This window comes from Bombyx mori, chromosome 4, assembly GCF_030269925.1.
Source record: "Bombyx mori chromosome 4, ASM3026992v2".
NCBI classification, from domain to species: Eukaryota; Metazoa; Arthropoda; class Insecta; order Lepidoptera; family Bombycidae; genus Bombyx; species Bombyx mori.
In genome coordinates this window covers 5815997-5833862 of record NC_085110.1, presented here as the reverse complement: position 1 = coordinate 5833862, position 17866 = coordinate 5815997, and the positions used below count along the sequence as shown (strand labels likewise).

The 17866-nt window shown below is 39.5% G+C and overlaps 1 protein-coding gene across 3 annotated transcripts in view; it reads right to left on the bottom strand.

Annotated features, from left to right (window-relative positions):
- Nucleotides 1-17866, bottom strand: part of LOC101740829 (transcription-associated protein 1) — a 34809-nt gene that overhangs the window by 14927 nt on the left and 2016 nt on the right. For 2 of the 3 annotated variants that reach the window (XM_038021812.2, XM_038021814.2), the window contains exons 2-34: nucleotides 16620-16925; nucleotides 16005-16199; nucleotides 15735-15901; nucleotides 15128-15363; nucleotides 14829-15033; nucleotides 14210-14401; nucleotides 13667-13946; nucleotides 12538-12756; nucleotides 10649-12463; nucleotides 10374-10572; nucleotides 10029-10264; nucleotides 9660-9900; nucleotides 9112-9313; nucleotides 8346-8676; nucleotides 8104-8265; nucleotides 7775-8026; nucleotides 7468-7667; nucleotides 7310-7380; nucleotides 7011-7216; nucleotides 6177-6353; nucleotides 5325-5531; nucleotides 5102-5245; nucleotides 4769-5017; nucleotides 4222-4485; nucleotides 3828-3941; nucleotides 3548-3741; nucleotides 3013-3251; nucleotides 2391-2622; nucleotides 1888-2074; nucleotides 1413-1543; nucleotides 1069-1219; nucleotides 407-550; nucleotides 12-282 (exon numbers count right to left, since the gene is read on the bottom strand). In XM_038021812.2, coding sequence (XP_037877740.1) covers nucleotides 12-282; nucleotides 407-550; nucleotides 1069-1219; nucleotides 1413-1543; nucleotides 1888-2074; nucleotides 2391-2622; nucleotides 3013-3251; nucleotides 3548-3741; nucleotides 3828-3941; nucleotides 4222-4485; nucleotides 4769-5017; nucleotides 5102-5245; nucleotides 5325-5531; nucleotides 6177-6353; nucleotides 7011-7216; nucleotides 7310-7380; nucleotides 7468-7667; nucleotides 7775-8026; nucleotides 8104-8265; nucleotides 8346-8676; nucleotides 9112-9313; nucleotides 9660-9900; nucleotides 10029-10264; nucleotides 10374-10572; nucleotides 10649-12463; nucleotides 12538-12756; nucleotides 13667-13946; nucleotides 14210-14401; nucleotides 14829-15033; nucleotides 15128-15363; nucleotides 15735-15901; nucleotides 16005-16199; nucleotides 16620-16925 — 8419 coding nt within the window. The remainder of the gene's footprint in view (nucleotides 1-11; nucleotides 283-406; nucleotides 551-1068; nucleotides 1220-1412; nucleotides 1544-1887; nucleotides 2075-2390; nucleotides 2623-3012; nucleotides 3252-3547; nucleotides 3742-3827; nucleotides 3942-4221; nucleotides 4486-4768; nucleotides 5018-5101; nucleotides 5246-5324; nucleotides 5532-6176; nucleotides 6354-7010; nucleotides 7217-7309; nucleotides 7381-7467; nucleotides 7668-7774; nucleotides 8027-8103; nucleotides 8266-8345; nucleotides 8677-9111; nucleotides 9314-9659; nucleotides 9901-10028; nucleotides 10265-10373; nucleotides 10573-10648; nucleotides 12464-12537; nucleotides 12757-13666; nucleotides 13947-14209; nucleotides 14402-14828; nucleotides 15034-15127; nucleotides 15364-15734; nucleotides 15902-16004; nucleotides 16200-16619; nucleotides 16926-17866) is intronic. The other variant, XM_038021813.2, reaches the window with a different exon arrangement.

Below are 17866 nucleotides of genomic sequence, written 5' to 3'. Positions count from 1 at the left end.
AAGTAACTAACCCAATTCCTTAGGGCAATTGTATTCGACTTCAGCTAAAGCTTCTTTCATTGTAGTCCAGTTAGGGTTACGCCATGAACTTTCCAGAATCAAGAATGGATCGCGACCGCTTCTGCTTAGTCCTAACTCAAGTAAAGAGTCCCATTGGTTTAACTCTTTGGCACACTTCAGCCAATGTTGGGTCCAAATAGTGCACTCTTTGTGCATGCTGTAAGAGGATGGGTTTGTCGCATAGTCTTGTTTCAGCTTGGCCATAGCGACGTCGTATGCAGCCTGAAAAGGTACATTGCACTTAAAAATCTGATATGTTTACTTGAAAACACCAAAATATAGTATTTAACAGCAAATAAATAAATCCAATATTAGAATAAAATTTTAGGCTGTATGTCTTGCTTACTTGAGCTTGTTCGAAGAAGCCTTGTTGTTCATAGGCGATTGCGATATTAGTTTCGCGGTACCTTGAATGCTTCTGCCAAAGACCAGACCACATATCCTCTTCTTGTAATAACTCATACATATCGCTGAGTGAATCTAAAATTTCCTGTAAAAAAGACATAATCATATTTGAAACTTATGTGAATAAAAGCAAAAAAAAAGTTATTTACAGCGTTTTTATTATAAAACGCAACCTGACGCGTGCCTTCGATTGTACGAAGTCAAAATCAATAATTTCATATTTAACGAAAGCTATTATTAAATATTTTTAATAAGCAGTAATGTGTATGACAAAGGTAAATTGTCGGTTATAGTCGGTTTTTACGGACCTCTTGTGAGTCCGCGCTGGTAGGTACCACCACCCAGCCTGCCGTGAAGCAGTAATGCGTTTCGGTTTGAAGGGTGGGTACAGCCGTTGTAACTATACTTGAGATCTTAGAACTTATATCTTAAGGTGGGTGGCGCATTTACGTCGTAGATGTCTATGGGCTCCAGTAACCACTTAAAACCAGATGAGCTGTGAGCTCGTCCACCCATCTTAGCAATAAAAAAAAAGTATTTCAGTGAAGGAACATACTCTCAATACATTATGGTGCAATCGCGTATAAGTACGTAGATACTTACAGTCGGCGTCGTCACTTCTACGTCGTAATCATATATTTCTGCTTGGTCCCTTTGAACCCGCCCGCCGGCCTGCTCGATGGCCATCTGCTCGAGATTCAGTGTCATACGATGCCAGAGGTTGTGCGTTTTTCCCAAATACTTCATCATAGGGCTGTAAGGAAATTGTTATTTTAAATTAAAGTTATATTTCTGTCAACTAAATATTTCGAAAAAATATTTAAATCATAGACTTCTCTAGAAAGTTAGAAAGCCGGGTGTCAAAATAATTTATTTATTTATTTAGGTAACCTAACAAAAATTTCTTATATTTATCAGCTCGGGTAGGTATACAAAACAAAACTTACGGTTTGATGCTGATGGGAGGATTACATCGAGCGAGGGATTCTATGAACGTGTTGAGGGCGCTGACGGGCTGATCGCGTTGAATCACGTGCACGCCAGATATGATGAAAGGAACAACCTCGTTGATCAGCGTCTAAAACAAACCATGATCAAATTACATATAAATACTATAAAGAAGTAAGTTTTCTTTCAAGCTAAAAAAAACTTGTGTGATCTCGTCTCATTTAACGAGAGTCAAGAGGAATCAGCCTGTTAAATGGCTGGGAAAAGATTGAACCAAAGATTGCATCAAAATTGGCAAGTTAGATTTAAAAATCAATAAAAAGTCCAAAAGGCTTATTTGATTATGTAAATAGTTGATTGGTGAGGTGAGGTGAGGTGAGGTGAGGTGAGGTGAGGTGAGGTGAGGTGAGGTGAGGGGTTGGGGTGGGGTGAGGGGTTGGGGTGGGGTGAGGGGACGAGGCGAGGTGGGCGTACCGTGAGCTGTCGTTCGTCGAGCGTGGCCCAGAGCGCGGGCAGCAGGGCGAGCCACACGTGGTGCGCGAGCGTGTCGTCCATGTGGCAGAGCTGCGCGGAGGCCGCCAGCAGCTGCTCGGCGCGGACGCGACGCGCCAGTTCCAGGAACTCCGATTGCTTTGCCACTATCTGGTTTAGCGATCGCTGTCTGCATCAACATCACTCTTTTGTTTATAACTGAATACCACAAATTATTTCAGACGAAGTGACTAAATCCGTATTTCAGGTTAAATATCCTAGTGACGTAAATTTCATCCATTGATACCACCTGTGGGGCGTTCCAATAATAAAATAACTGTTTTTATTAAAACTTTATTGATACTTGGATGTCTCAGAGAGCAGTGACACTCAGTCATATTGTGGTAACAGCTAATACGTACGTCAAGATTCGTAGACTATGAATACATCTGCTTCAAGGATTAAAAAAGACAATATTTTACTCAGGGAGATTTTTCACATTTTACCTGTTTGGAACATTCTTAGTGAAATCTTCTTTATGAGTGGAACTCGCGTCTAAATCCATATCCAGCACGTCCTCCTTGTCGGGATCGAGGGAATCGCTAAATCCGTCGGATGATTCTTCTTTAACGCTGCTAAAGATGATGAATGACTTTCGGTCCTCGCTATCCGCTTGATTGATGACCGATGATATGCTCGGCAACAAGTATTTTGGATTCGATAGACGAATTTGAGTGCCTGAATAAATATAAACGTGATCACACTGAGAAAATGTTTTGGGAACAGACGATTATTAAAAAAAAAAACAGCTTTATTGCATTATTTATTAAAAGTAGCTTTCGGTTGAACTGTCTGGACACTGATGGTAGGACCTCTTGTGAGTCCTCACAAGTAGGTACCACCACCCTGCCTATTTCAGCCGTGAAGCACTAATGCGTTTCGGTTTGAAGGTAGGGCAGCCGTTGTACAGTAAAAACTGAGACCTTAGAACTCATGTCTCAAGGTAGGTGGCAGCATTTATGTTGTAGATGTATATGGGCTCCAGTAACCAATTAACACCAGGTAGGCTGTAAAGCTCGTTCACCCATCTATGCAATAAACAAAAAAAAAAGCTCCAAAATAACTTACTGGGCGCACAGGTGACCAATAGCAGTTCGAGGCACTGTTTAATCCAGAAGTGTTGTCCTATGTGCTCCCAGTTCTGCGAGCACACGACGTACAGCAGGCGGTCGAACACGCGCCGCCGCACGCTCTGGTCGTACACCTCAAAGAACTTGGCGCGGATCTGTGGCTGCGGGCAACGGAGACCCGCCAGGAAAGCGGGCTCCAACTTCATGGATAGTTCCGTCACCTTCAGCTGTTCATCCCTGCGTGATCGTATACAAATATTAGGATCTGTTAATCCAAGGTAGGTTGTTACTTTCATAATGCCGGAACCACACTGCGTTATGCGCTATTCGTTATGTGACTACGCCGTATTCGCCAAAATAATTGTTATGCGCGCAAACAACAAACATGCCATCCACACTTCGAATTTGTACGCTGAATTATGCCAAATAAGGCAAATATGAATACCGGCAAACGAATAGCGAATAACGCAGTGTGGTTCCGGCATAAAATAAATAGCATTTTTTGTATGTATAATATTCGTAAATCAACTTACCGATACACGTAGTTGATCAGTTCTAAAAATTGAGCATTGAGCTCGAGGTCGTCAGGGAAACGTTTCTCGACATATTGCATTAGTTTCACGAGCAGTATTGACTTTTCGCGCAGGGAAGGTACGGCCCCGCTGCTAGTGGTCGCGCCGCGGTGCATCACCCACTCCTCAACCATACGAATGATCGCTTTCATTACCTAAAAAATAAAATTTATTGAAGCTAATTCACGGCAAATCTTATTGTATGTTAACTACAAAATGAATAATTGATAAGTAATTTTACCTTAGAATCTGTAGTCTTTTCGATAAGACCAACTAGAACAGTTCCTATGAAGGTTTTTTTCGTATCGCCCGGCATCACGGAAACGCGAGCCTTTAGCAAGTCTAAGGCCAATATCTGAAAAGACGAAATATAGTATTAGAGAAATTATGAAAATGCGTTAAAAAAACATTGCACACAATCCAACAGATCTCAAGTGGCTATCGACGTTTTTAGATATTACAACGTGAATAACGTCGCCCGTCTTAAGACGAAGTTAAAATCTCAATTGGAACCATTGAGCTCCTTCACAATAAGTTTCGAGATATACAGTTTCGTAGCCGACATAAGCAAAATGATTACGCACCTACTATTATATTTTTAAAGGGTCCAGATAAAGCAATAAAGTTATACGAACCAACAAATCGGATATGGCTGCATCGGGGTTGGTGGCGACGTGGTCCCTAGCCATGCGCTGCAGGACGCGCATGAGCGGGAGCAGCAGGCGGTCGATGTAGGCGGGGCTGGAGGAGCAGCACGCCTTCAGCATCATGAGCGGCCCCAGCAGCGCGCCCGCGCCCGACGTGCCGCCCGTGCCGCTGCCCGCCGTCTTCTCGTACGCCGCCAGACCCTCGAACGCGTACTTGCTCACGCACGCGTATAGTGTTTCGAGCTCCTCGTACTATAATGGAAAATATATTAAAACTCGACCGTCACTAGACCATTTGATAGCGATTTTTGCATAAATAAATCACACAGCGCATAATAATAATAATATGTGTGAATGATATAACGTTTTGTTAATAGGGAGCGACCTAATCTAAATTAAATTACCGCCTTCCATGCACGTCGATAATAAGAGATTTGCAGAAACAGAGTAAAAAACTCTCACATTTTTTAAAATACTACACGAATATTATGCATGTATCGATCTGACCTCACACCTCAATATTGACGACACTCGCCTTAGAAGCTTGCGCGGCCCCCGTGGGCTCCGTAGGGAAGATGGCGGTAAGCTTGGCGAGCAAGTTGTGCGTCAGTCGCACGATTTTGGCATTAGTGGACGCGACGCAGGCGGCCAGCCCGCGCTGCAGCGGCTTCAGCGCCGCCAGGATCTGATCTCGACGCAGCACGCCCAGCAGGAACACCAGCAGCTCGAGCGCCGTGCAGGCATTGGCGCATGATGCCGCGTTTGTCTCTGCACTTGAGAAAACCTAAGCAGCAAATATTTATACTTGTAAATTAACAAAGGCGTCATTTGAATATTCTTGTAGTATTCTGTAATTACATGTTCATACTTTATCAAGCCAGGCAAGCTTAGGCTCGCAGAGGTGTGGCCAAACGTCGGGTTTGAGAGCAGTCTTAAGAAGAAGAACGCATCTTCGCGATAGCTGCTCTCCTGCGGTCGCACCTCCGCTTCCGGAAACGGTACCCTCGTTCATCTGAAAAAAGAAGAGCAGAAATAAAAACGGCTCAATTAAGAGACGGAGGATGCTTGTTTCAAAAACACTAGAGGGTTACCGTTTGGCACACCTGGCAAGCCAGTCGCAGTAGCAGGTTGACAACGACATCTACGTGTTGTCTGTCGAGCGGCTTGGCGGCGTCGGGCTCGAGCCTGGAGGCGCTGGCCTGCGGGCTCGCCCAGCCCGTGTTCAACGCCTTGCGACCCTCCGAGCTCGCGTCATCGGACGACACGCGCTTCATGGCGCCGCCCGGAGATGTCGCCACCTGTCCACAAACAATCCATTAAACAATCTATTGGATAGAATATTAAACACTACAGAAACCTTGTTAAATTCGTGCCATGTAGATCACAATGTTTAAACTTTATTAATTCATTATTTTCTGTATGTCAGGTGGTGCCTTTGTGGTGCCTTACAAGTAAAAACACAAACAAAACCATGTCACAGTGAACTAGAGGCTGAACAACAATTATAGCATTTTACTTATTACATATTACTTACTGGTGGTAGGAGCTCTTGTGAGTCTGTGCGGGTAGGTAGCACAGCCCTGCCTATTTCTGCCATGAAGCAGTAATGCGTTTCGGTTTGAAGGGTGGGGCAGCCGTTGTAACTATACTGAGATCTTAGAACTTATATCTCAAGGTGGGTGGCGCATTTACGTTGTAGATGTATATGGGCTCCAGTAACCACTTAATACCATGTGGGCTGTAAGCTCGTCCACCCATCTAAGCAATAAAAAAAAAGTTATATAATAACATTTTTTACAATTTACTGTTAGCGATAAAAATTGGAAGAACTTTTACTTGTCAGAGATCTGTTTCTTATTGTTCTTATGGCAGTGAAATATGTAACGATCAGTTAAGTTGAGATCTGTTATTAGGAACATATCAGGAAGATGTAGTGTACGTACGATGTTGTCGTCGGGCAGTGCGTGGTCCCGGATGCGCTGCAGGTCCCACTTGAGCACCACCTCGGCCAAGTCCACGGCGAGCCGGCGGTGCTCCAGCGAGGCGGTCGCAGAGAAGCCGAGCCGCTGCATGGCGCCCACCATGTGTCCCACCAGCGCGTGCCGCACCGGGTAGTACACCTGCACGTCACGTTGCTAATCATATCTACAGGATTCTTTTTTGGCCTTTATAGGCCCACGAGCATACGATTCACCTGAGTAGTTAATGTCACTTATAGGCGTCAACTATGACACAACTGTACAGTAAAATCGCTGTATACCAATAAATCGAATACTGATGCTGTTCCTCGTCGAACTCATGGCGAACTAACCCATAGACACAACCCACTAAGTTTCTCGCCGGATCTTCTCAGTGGATTGCGATTCCGATCTGGTGGTAGATTCTGCAAACCACTGCTCTTGTATGGGCTAGTGTTAGCAAATTCTCTCGGGTTAAGCCCGTAAGCTCATCTACCCGTCCGCGCATAGCTGGAATAACCTCTTAAGCTACGTGCGAAAAGATGAAAAAAAAACTGACGCTGTTTTATATGGCGTTAATGAATAAGTTCAATGTGTTTAAACTAACCGAAATGAAACTTCGATCTTACTTCTCAAGTAGGACATCAACATTCATTTTATACTACCTATAGGCTCCAATCACTCCTTAATACCGCCGACTAGTATTTTGACGTCGTAGTGGCCTAAAGAACAAGACGCCTGGTGCATTCAATAGAGCGTTGTGACTGTGTCGGTATTCGAATCCCGCGAATGACTTCGAACTCATACTCGATTACTAACCTTATAATGTCTCACGACCAACTGCAGTATGTGGAAGAGCTGTTGCACTGAATGTCCATCCTCAACAATAATCTTCTTGGTCCAATGCGTTAGCATCGTGTTGCCGTCCTCCATGCGCTGCGGCATCGCCGGCGTCAGTATCTCTAGCGCTTGGCGCACCACAGAACGCGCTTCCACCGCGTGGGCCTTTAGCAGACTGTGAAATACTAACGCAAACAAACACATTTTAGTACGTAATTTTCTTATTAAATCTCTACTAAAATCCCACTAAAACAAATAAATATTATTTTCATATTCACCTTGCAGAACGATTCTTTTGTGTATTGCGAATTTCGCAATAATATGACTCAATAACAAATGGCCATGGTATCTGCAGGAAAAAAGTATATCAAGATTAATTTTACAACAAATTTAGATCGGATCAATGAAATTATCATTAACTTGAAACCTGACTGACCTGGTGGCTGGATCGACGTAGTTCTTCCCGAGGAGGCACGGCCAGGCGAAGGTCATGAGCCTGCGGAGTTTGTTTCCTTGCTTCTTGTTATTAGCGTCGTGGATGTGAGCCGACGCCTGCTCCAGCAACAGGCATGCGAACTGGAGCAGGGATATGCGAACCGCGTCCGAACAAGCGAATGGATTTTCTGGATCTATGACCTGATTGGATAAAAATAACATGTCGATTATTAATGTAAAAAATATATATTTAACTCACTGTAAAATATGTATACCTTTTAATGTGAACCAAAACGAATGAAACTTACATTATTTATGAACACAGAGACGACATTGTCGGGGTTGTCCTGATATGGGGCCGGCGGGCCTCCGACTATTTTCTGCCCCTTCTCGAAGCTAACAGCGAAACAGGGAATCAGAATCATCTGCAAGACTTTCGCCTTTAATTCCTGAGACATTGCGTCGTTAGAGAAATGTTCGACGAAGCGAAAGAACGCCGACCTTTTCCATTCGATTGTGTAATTTTGTGCTACTGTATTTTCCAGGAAGTCTCGCAGGAACTATAAAAAAATCATTTAGTTTAGTCTTAAATTATGTAAATAACAGCATTCGAAATTTTCTATATTATTTACAGTACCTGGAAGTCTGGCACAAAACGATCGCATAACGCTCTCAGCAGTTGAAACAAGAGGTCGATATTGTTAGGATGATGACAGAAATAGTGCAACAAAATCTTCACAATCAGTTTTGGTTCTTTCCAATGAGTGCAATCCACAATTTCCACTTTCTTATGAATTTCCTGCAAAAATAATATTCATTAATAAAAAAGAATTAAATATAATACATTTAAAAAAAATATAATCAAATTTAAACACTCACATGGTACTTGTCGCTGTACCATATGCGTTTCAGTAATTCTATCAAGTCATGCTGAGTGGACAGCCACTGGTCGTCATATTTGATCAGCAACGATATAGCCCTGACGGCCTGGAATTGCATTTCAGCTTTTTCTGGCTGAGGTTGGGCGGCTGTCGCGGTCGAGTTGGACGCTAACAATTGCATTAGACGAGGCTTTTTAGAAGTCTGTAGCGCCTCTCTGTACGCGGGACCAGCCTCGGGATGTCTGATAAGGAAGACCAGGAATCGACTCCACTGCTGGTCCTTTATATTATTGTCGCCCAGCACTAAATCCAGGGTCTCTTTTGGGTATCTAAAATAAAATTATAAGTATAAAAAAAATATATAAAAGTATTCTACTGTATCTATATATTAATACATGAAGCAAAAAATGTACCCCTTTTAACGAAAATTGCGCGGACGGAGGAGTATGAAATTTCTCACTCTTATAGAAAAGGAGTGCAGAATACAATTTTTTTTTAATTATGCGTAAAAAATACATTAAATCAATAAAAAAACATTACACACACTAGCATATATTTGACACACACACGCATATATTATATAACATAACACAACCTTATACATACTATAATGCGAAAAGACTTTTTCCCCAACCTATTAGAAGTTCATGTAAAGTAAACTAAATAAAGTAATGTACAAACTTATAATTTCAATTAATTATAGTCGAATTTCAACTACCACGGGACCACTAGTTATTATAACCACAAGTGGCGTGGGTACTCACCTCATAAGGAATTTGACCAGTGGCTCTCTAAAAGGCGAACCAGCTTCAATCATCAGAGACTTTTCGGTGTGAAATATAAGGCGACAAAGAACGTCAATAAAGCGGGGTGATGCTGCTGGTATTTGATGAAATATTCCAATTAAAATCAAGATTTTTTGCTCGTTCTCCATGTTCTTCGAAACACTTTGCAAGAAATTTCCGCCTGGAAAATAAAACTTGTTATTTATGTGGTACTATAAAGATTGTTTATTGCAGATATATATAAAAATTAATTGCTGTTTTAGTCTCGTTAAAGCTCGAGAAAGGCTGGATCGATTTGGCTAATTTTGGTCTTGAATTATTTGTGGAAGTCCAAAGAATATTTAAAAGGTAGATAAATATGAAAATGCTCGGAATTAAATAAAAATAACATTTTTTTTTATGTGTCCCCCATCAGACGGATTCTTTTTGTTTGTTTTAAGTTTATTTTATACAAAAGCTTAGATCTTTTATTTAACGATTGAGGCATTACGAGGTCTGCCGGGTCAGTTAGTTGCACATGAACATACCCCTATTTGTTTGTATAGAATAATCCAGCAACTTCTTCAGAAGCTGCAGAAGCTGCTCACAGAGCTTCTCGCTGAACGTGGAGGGAAATAATTGCGTCAAATACGATAGTCGTTTTGCGCCGTTCACACTGAGGTGACGGTGGTCGCCCAGGGTCAGCAGCAGCGGCCGCATCACCGGGTGGACCATCTCCATGTCGATTTGAAAGCCGGATAAGAACTTCTGCATACATTCAAAGCCAGCCTGCGTATAAATTATTATTCATTACATTTTATCACAGCCAGTTTGGGAAATACTTACAAATAGAAAAAAATTGAAAAAAATTTTGGATCTTGTTTACTATTTAGACAATATATAATAACTTCACTTACTTGTTGCAATTCCGTATCGTTCTTCTCTAAAGATTTATAAAGTACTTGGAATATTTTCTCTCTGCAGTGTTTCTCTTGCATGTAGTGACAAGACGCCAGAGCCCTCAAAGCAGAGGCGCGTAGAGGCACCAAGTTGACACCTTTGTAACAAGGTAGCTTCCCTAGCATCGAATCTTCAGCTTCACACAAAGATATCAACTCACGAAAGAATACTTTATGTTCGTTAATGTTAAGATCTATAAATAAAAATAAATATTAAGAATGTTTTCCAAATTAAACATATTCCAATTTGCAAATAACTTCTAATAAGCGTTTTTGTATTAATTTTATTTATTTGTACCTCACCTATGGTAAATAATCGAGGCTTCAATGTTGTACAGAATGTTGTTCCATCCATCAAACCCATTTGAGCGTTCGCTGGCTGATGACGCAACAGATGCTTCTTGGGAGGTATGATATCTGCGAGTACATCTCGGTGCGGATCCATTACTTCTGTCACAGTCTTCTTTTGTAACTCGGCTATTAGTTCCAGAGATTTCATCGCCTACAAATTTAAGTTATTATTATTACTAGTTGAGATTTCTTTTATGGTATTCATTAGGAATTTCTGAAAAGCATACCTGCTGTCGAACAAGAAGATGCGGACTTGTGACTTGTAGTACGAGTTCCTGCAAAACATCGTGTAGGGCTCTGGCTCTTGCCGCAGCCACTTCGCCTTCAGACTCCGATTGTCCCGGTATTCCGTGGCTAGTAACACATACTTTTACAAGACGCTCTAAGTTCATTGTGGCCATGTCGATCGCTCCGGAAGACACTTCTCCGGTTAAGTCCATCATCACAAACAAAACAGCTTTCAAGAATGTGAAAACGTGTTTGTATACCCACTCTGGGGCCATCTTTTCGACCATAAACTTGACTGCTATACAGCCACCAAACTTAGCATACCAGGCACGTTCGTAGCACAGAGCCGACATACGTTCGGCGAGATACTCCATTAGAGGTAAGCGACACGCGCGTTCTTTGGTACCCAGTACTGTAGCAGCCGTTTCGATCATTAGTAGCAGAGCTAAATGTCCTGGTTTACAAAGTTCTTTTTCCTCGTGACCCATTACGACAGCGATGGCATCTACCAACACTAACGCATCGAGACCTTCCTTAGGTGCATTAGATCCGACAAATGGTCCCGCTTCTTGTGCTATTGCTACCATAGTGTAATGCCTGACGAGCGAGACCATGGTCGGCAGGACGTGGTGTCGCAGCTCTTTGATAGCGGCCGCCACGAACATTCCTGTTAACGCAGTGCGATGCGTGTTCCTGACGATTGAATTGCTACACTTATAGTACGGTCCGTTTTGAACTTGGATACGACCGTCCAAGAAACTTGGATGGTTGAATAGCTTTTGTAAAGTTGCTTTATCGTCATCTAGGTTCAGCGACGCAGCTAGATAGCATCGTAGTACTTCCCAGCACTGTTTTCTGTAGAATGGGTCTGTTGTACTTGATTTTAATGCACAAAAAGCGGTTTCGATTACTTTGTCGACTTCAAAATCTATCGGTTTCGCTTGATCTTGGAAATACGCTTGCACAGAGGGCGGCGGCACGTCGGTCTCGCGGTACTCAAGCCGTTGAGGTTCAATCATCATTTTGCGGTTCCCACCACCGAACTTTCCTAGCACTCTGAACGCTATCCTTGCAACTTCGTTGTTGTGCAGTGTTCTCCATAAGGCTTGCATTAAGTCCGCTCGAACTGGTTGAATGTGCTCGTACAAAAAGTCGGGTTGTAAATTGTCTACGCAAAGTTCGAGAGTGCGCAGACCTTGTGATATTAATGTATGAGAACCGTTCAAAGCAGAAACCAACGGATCCATCAGCATTGGTAAATATGGTAACAAACTGCTCAATCGGACGGGTACGGTCAGACACAATTCTACAAATAGATCTTTCATGTGTTGCTTGTGCAGACCACTTTGTAAGCGATTTAAGCCTTCAAGTAAATTCGGTAATAGGGGTAAGAATTCTTGGTAAAGCAAGTCATGGCTCCCGCCGCCAATAGATCGGAACAGGGCTCTCAAAAGTAGGAAATAATTATAAGGTTCTTTGGCCGTCATCGCATAGTCCATCGCCTTGTTTACGATGCTGTGTAAGTGGGGTCTCAGCATCTGCTCATTCTCCGTTGGGAACAGGCTAACTGATCCAAATACTAATTTAAATAATCTGAGATATAAATTAGATCTCTCTACATTAGTCCCCATCTCCTCCATTCTTTTCAGTAGATATTCAACGAGAACCGTTGCAAAGATCGGGGACGTGGCCGGATTTGACAGAAAAGTATTTGCTATGATCTGCAATGTGGTATTCTTGTTGATTCTTTCGACCATGTGTGAAATGGTTGCCGTGAAAATTTCTTGAAACGTTTGAGGGTTCATCATTGAAAACTAGAAAACCACGTAAACAAATTACTATAAATTTGTAGTAAAATAAGAACACCGCCTTCGGATAGTCTACATACCACGCCACTGAAGTGCTCCAGTACTTCCTTCTCTTCCTTGGAGCGCACGTGCGGCTGCGCGGGCGGCTGTGCGGGCGCGCGCGGCGCCGCCAGCGTGTATATGTCGAGGGACTGGAGGCCCCACCTAACGAGCCTGATGAACACTAAAGTTTCTCGTGCACTGAACTGCTTCTGTCCTGTTATATTTGCCGTGGACGACCCTTCACCCGTACTAGTTTGCTGTCAATAAAAATCATAATCTATCGATACTATCAGGGAACTATCACAGAGTTTTATAAGCTGCACGTTTAGTATTAAACATATTACTTACCACTAGTACCACTTATGCGTTCTGATTTGAAGGGTAAGACAGACATATTATGTACAATTGAATCTTCTAAATGATTTTTTAATATGTTTGGCGGCATTTACCATTTTTATATTTACAAATTCCGATAACGGCTTAATACTAAATCGCAAACGTTCACTAATTTTCAGTAACAAAAAATATGCCCTTGCCTGACCAATTGCTAGACTATTGGTCTGACCTTTTTATTGAACTCAATCTTCAGACAAAAATTATTTAACTATCTTTTATAAAGTATTATCTAAAGGAAAGTATTATATAGTAGTATTACAAGTTTATAATTGGACTCTGAAACTGACTTTAAAACATATTTTCATTCATTTTGAAGAATAAAACATGTATTTTCTTGGAAGATATTCCAGAAATTGGTTTTTGTCATACATACTTGCTTTAATCGTTAAAAATGAATTGCTGTTCGTTAGTCTCGCTAAAACTCGAGAACGGCTGGACCGATTTGGCTAATTTTGGTCTTGAATTATTTGTGGAAGTCCAGAGTAGGTTTAAAAGGTAGATAAATATGAAAATGCTCGGAATTAAATAAAAATAACAATTTTGTTTTCCCTTTGATGTGTCCCCCGTCGGACGGATTCCTTTTGTTTGTTTTAAGTTTATTTTATACAAAAGTTTAGGTATTTTATTTCAATCGATATTGAGGCACTACGAAGTCTGCCGGGTCAGCTAGTATTTTTATAAATATTTAAATTATAGATATCGATGAAATGGAGAAAGCTAAATATGAAGTTTAGCAATTTAATTTAAATATTTTTACTACATCATACTTACTTTACACGAAGCACAACCCCAAGTTATAGTCTTCACACCACAAACCAAAGTTTTTACTAAAGTTCTATAGTCTCCGACGTTTAAATTGTTCATCTGTGATGATGGAAAACCAATTTTTGATCTTTCCTCAGATTTAGCAATATTATCAAGGAAATCTGGGGATGGCTTTTCCTCCTCAACTTTTACTTCAGCAGTAGTTGTGTTCGTTGGAGCCCCCGCTGTTGTGGGCGTGCCAGGAATTGCACCGTTAGTGCAATTTTGTGGCGGTGTAGCTGGTTTACTGCAACAATTATGACTATTTATCAGAAACTCGTCGAAATATTCAATTACGGACCAATTAATATTTTCTCTCGATCATAATGTACGTTATTCTGATAAAAATTTTGAATCAGTTGAGTCCTATTGAAATAACAAAATAAAATTGAAATCGCATTATTGTATATAAAATATTATATTCGATTGAAATGAAATTGTATAAAATTATTATTAAACAATAGAGGCTCAATTTTAAAACGCGAATGAAACAAACAAATCTACATTTACCATTTGGCCATAAGCGCAGGTAGCTGTAGTTTTGAAATAGTTTTGAACTTCAATACGAAGACTTCCAAGATGCGCATGAGAAGATGTCGCCCTTGAGGCTGAGTTGCTGTGGTTGTGGAACCTTCACCCTCAGAGCGTTGCCTTATGCAATCTACTAAATTTAGCAGTAATTTGCATGACATAGTTTGGATACTGTAAAAAAAAACGAAACCATCCATGTTTTATACTGTTCTTATTTTCATGTGATTTCATGTGATTTTTTCATGTTCATTCATACTTCTTTTCATTATATTCATACTTATTTTATGTGATGTTCATACTTTTTTCATATGATTTTTTTCGTGTAATTTCTTTGTTAGTCTTTGAATATTTTTTTAATTTATAAACCATAGCTTTTTCTTTCTGTGATCTTTGAATGTAGAAACAATAAGTACCGTACTTTTTTTTTATCACCTAGAAAGTCATGAATAAAATGATTTACAATGACTGATGTTTTGGTGGCTGCTCATGTTTTTGTCTCACATAAACTCAACGACAAAAACAGCAGATCCACGATCAGTCACGACAGTACGACATCAGGCAATTATCCTATTTTATTGAACACAAAATTTAATTATACCTTGTTGGTAATGACTCATCATGAACATTCTTGGAAAATAAATGTGCTGCAATCGCGAGATCGGTCAATGGCAGATGTTGCCGTACATGGTGTACTAAGTCAGCTAATGTGGAATATGCTAGTGGGCGTAGAGATTCATGAACAGTCCAACCTCCTCCTAATAAAACATCTTCATCAAAGAGTCGCTCCATATAGGGCACAAATTCTGAAAAATCAACAATTTGATTATTATAAATTTTATTGATATTAACTCTGGTTACATTTAATTAATTAATAATTATAAACATTTTTAAACTTACTCAGTCTCAGATCCGTGGCAAGAATGTGACGTGTTGCAATCACTAGCTCTTTTCTCAGATGTGCCACTTCTGGGGGGCATAAAGTCAATAAGCCAATAATGCCTTTTACCATGAGGTTAGCATGATTTGCAATAGTATCTTGATATATTCTTATAATATACGCCAAAAATGCTAGTGTCTTAATTTGTGCCCCCATAAAATCTACAAATACCTCTTTATTAAATGAGGCAGACTTCCTAAAAATAAACATAGTTATTTAAGTATTAACATATGCTATTTATGTCTATATACATAGGCAAAAGATAAAAATTTTATTACCATCTTCTTTCTTTGTTTGTTTAGTTGTTATTCACGAGCGTTCTGATCGGTTATCAATAAACACTTTTGGATATTCAGTTTTAAACGTCAATAACAAGACATATCAAAAAATTTATGTACATATATTAAATTTAAATATGCCACTGATCATTGTTGAATTTTGATAAATGAGAGACATACAACTGGGTATTATTTAAATTAATTGCACAAATGTAAAAATAGATTATTTTAAAAGTATATAAATAGATTTGATATAAATAAGCATGTCTTTTATTTTTTCAATACATACCTATGTGCTGGTGATGGTTGTAGAGTAATGGTTTCCATTATGAGAGGTATAAAGTTACTGACTTCCTGATGAACATTCTGTTTGTAGAGTTGATACATGAGAACTACTATTATTGGCAACTCTTGTATTACCTTCAGTGAAAGTACAGATCTTGGTATAAGGTTGTACTGAAATAAATTAAAAACATTTTAGTGGATACAAAACACAAAAAAGGATCATTAATACAAATTAATGTGATTAAAACACCATAAAGGATACAAAAAAACTTACAGTCACTACACTTCCATCGAGTAATTTCTTTTCAGTGTGAATAGGCGTAGTAGTATATGTTTCTTGTAAGAGTTGGTCTATGTTGACTTCTGACAAGTCTTTCACCCTAAGAGTCGGTTTTGGTTCGAATATCTTCGGTAGGTGATTAGGCAAATCAGAGTAAATTCCTTTTACCCATTGTAGAAATTTGTGTATCTAAAAAGAAAGAAAACGATTAACACTTAGTTTGTTTGCATTGGTGGTTGAATGATCTCACTGCCCACTTGATGATAAGTGGTGACTGAAGCTTATGGAAATCACAACGTGTATTCCGCCACCCACACTGAGATATGAAACTGAAGTCTCAATTGTATAATGGCTGGCCTACCCTTCAAACTGGAATTTATGACTGCTACATAGCCAAACTAGTCAGGAAGGTAGTTCTTACCAAGGCAAACTTACAATATGCCATACCACGAATCAATGGAGGTTGACAGTTCAAGTATGCCAATATATTACTTAAAGAATGCTACTGCCCATCCTCCAGTAGTTATGACATTCCTGGGATGAATTGGAATGGCCATATAAATAGTGAAAAACTAAATGCATATATAAACTAGAACTTTTTCTACTTACATCAACATCAGTACTGTATGGAGGCCGGTATTGCTTATGAAGCTCCATAAATATTTTCAAAGCCACCAAAACATTCTCCTCGTTTTCTATCTCCATTAACTTCAGCATCAAAATCAGAATGCTTTTCACATATTGTCTTAAAGTCTCACTGATTGGCAAGCGATGTATCATTTCCAAAATAAGTTTTCTAACTTGTTGTATGTTGTACTCAGCAATAAAATGTGGCTCACCATCTTGTAATATTTTGAGAAATATTTTGATTGAATGGTCTAAGAATTGTGGATACTGAGGTGAACTCAGTATGACCTAGAATGAAATCCTAGTGTGAATAATTATTTTTGCATACTAGCAAAACACGATCATACTCCACTGAATATTCACAATTGTATAAAAAAATCAATTTGTTGTAAGTATTTTCAGGCAAGTCAATAAACTGGCATTGTAAATATAGCATAACCTCAGTGGGAGTCCACTAATTTTTTCTTGTTTTTGTGTGCTAGCTTTCTATGGCAAAATTAATTAAAGTCAAAGTGATTATTATATTAATTAATAAAAACCTCATCAATTAACAACTGATTCAAAGTCAGTTATTTTCAACCCACACCCTGATGACTTCCGTGATATTGCTAACTTACCAACTCTATATTAGATTTGGCTGTTATCAACATAAGCTTACAGCTTAATCAGCTTAGGAGTTGTCTTACATACTACTATCAATCTATGTCATTAGTATAATGACAGAAACCTTCATTGGAGAGCCAACAAGAACTGTATCTAGCTTCATCATACTCATATAAATAGTTTAAGAACACATAGATGATAAACAATTTAAGTACAAATATTGATCAATCAGTTGTATCAATGATTTCTATCCAAGCTAATAAGCCCCTTTTTAGAGGTTGATGATAAAGATACCATGATCATTTTTTATGATTCTCTGGATTAGATTTCACTTTTTTTTTCATTTCAGTGTCAGTGTGAAAAAAAAATCTAGTGGAGTATGTTCTAGTCAGGATCAATTATAGCATATTAAAGTTATAGGGTCTGAGTTTTGCAATTTAGTTTTGAAGAGCAATTATGTTTTATTACATATATACAATGGGTTTCAAACATACTTATATAGAGGAGACAAGTACAAAAATCTTTAAGTCCTGTACTTAATTACATTGATATGTCAGCTAAGGTAGTAACTTATGTAACAACTACTTTATGATCCTAGATGTTGTTCTGCTATTTTAGATACTCAG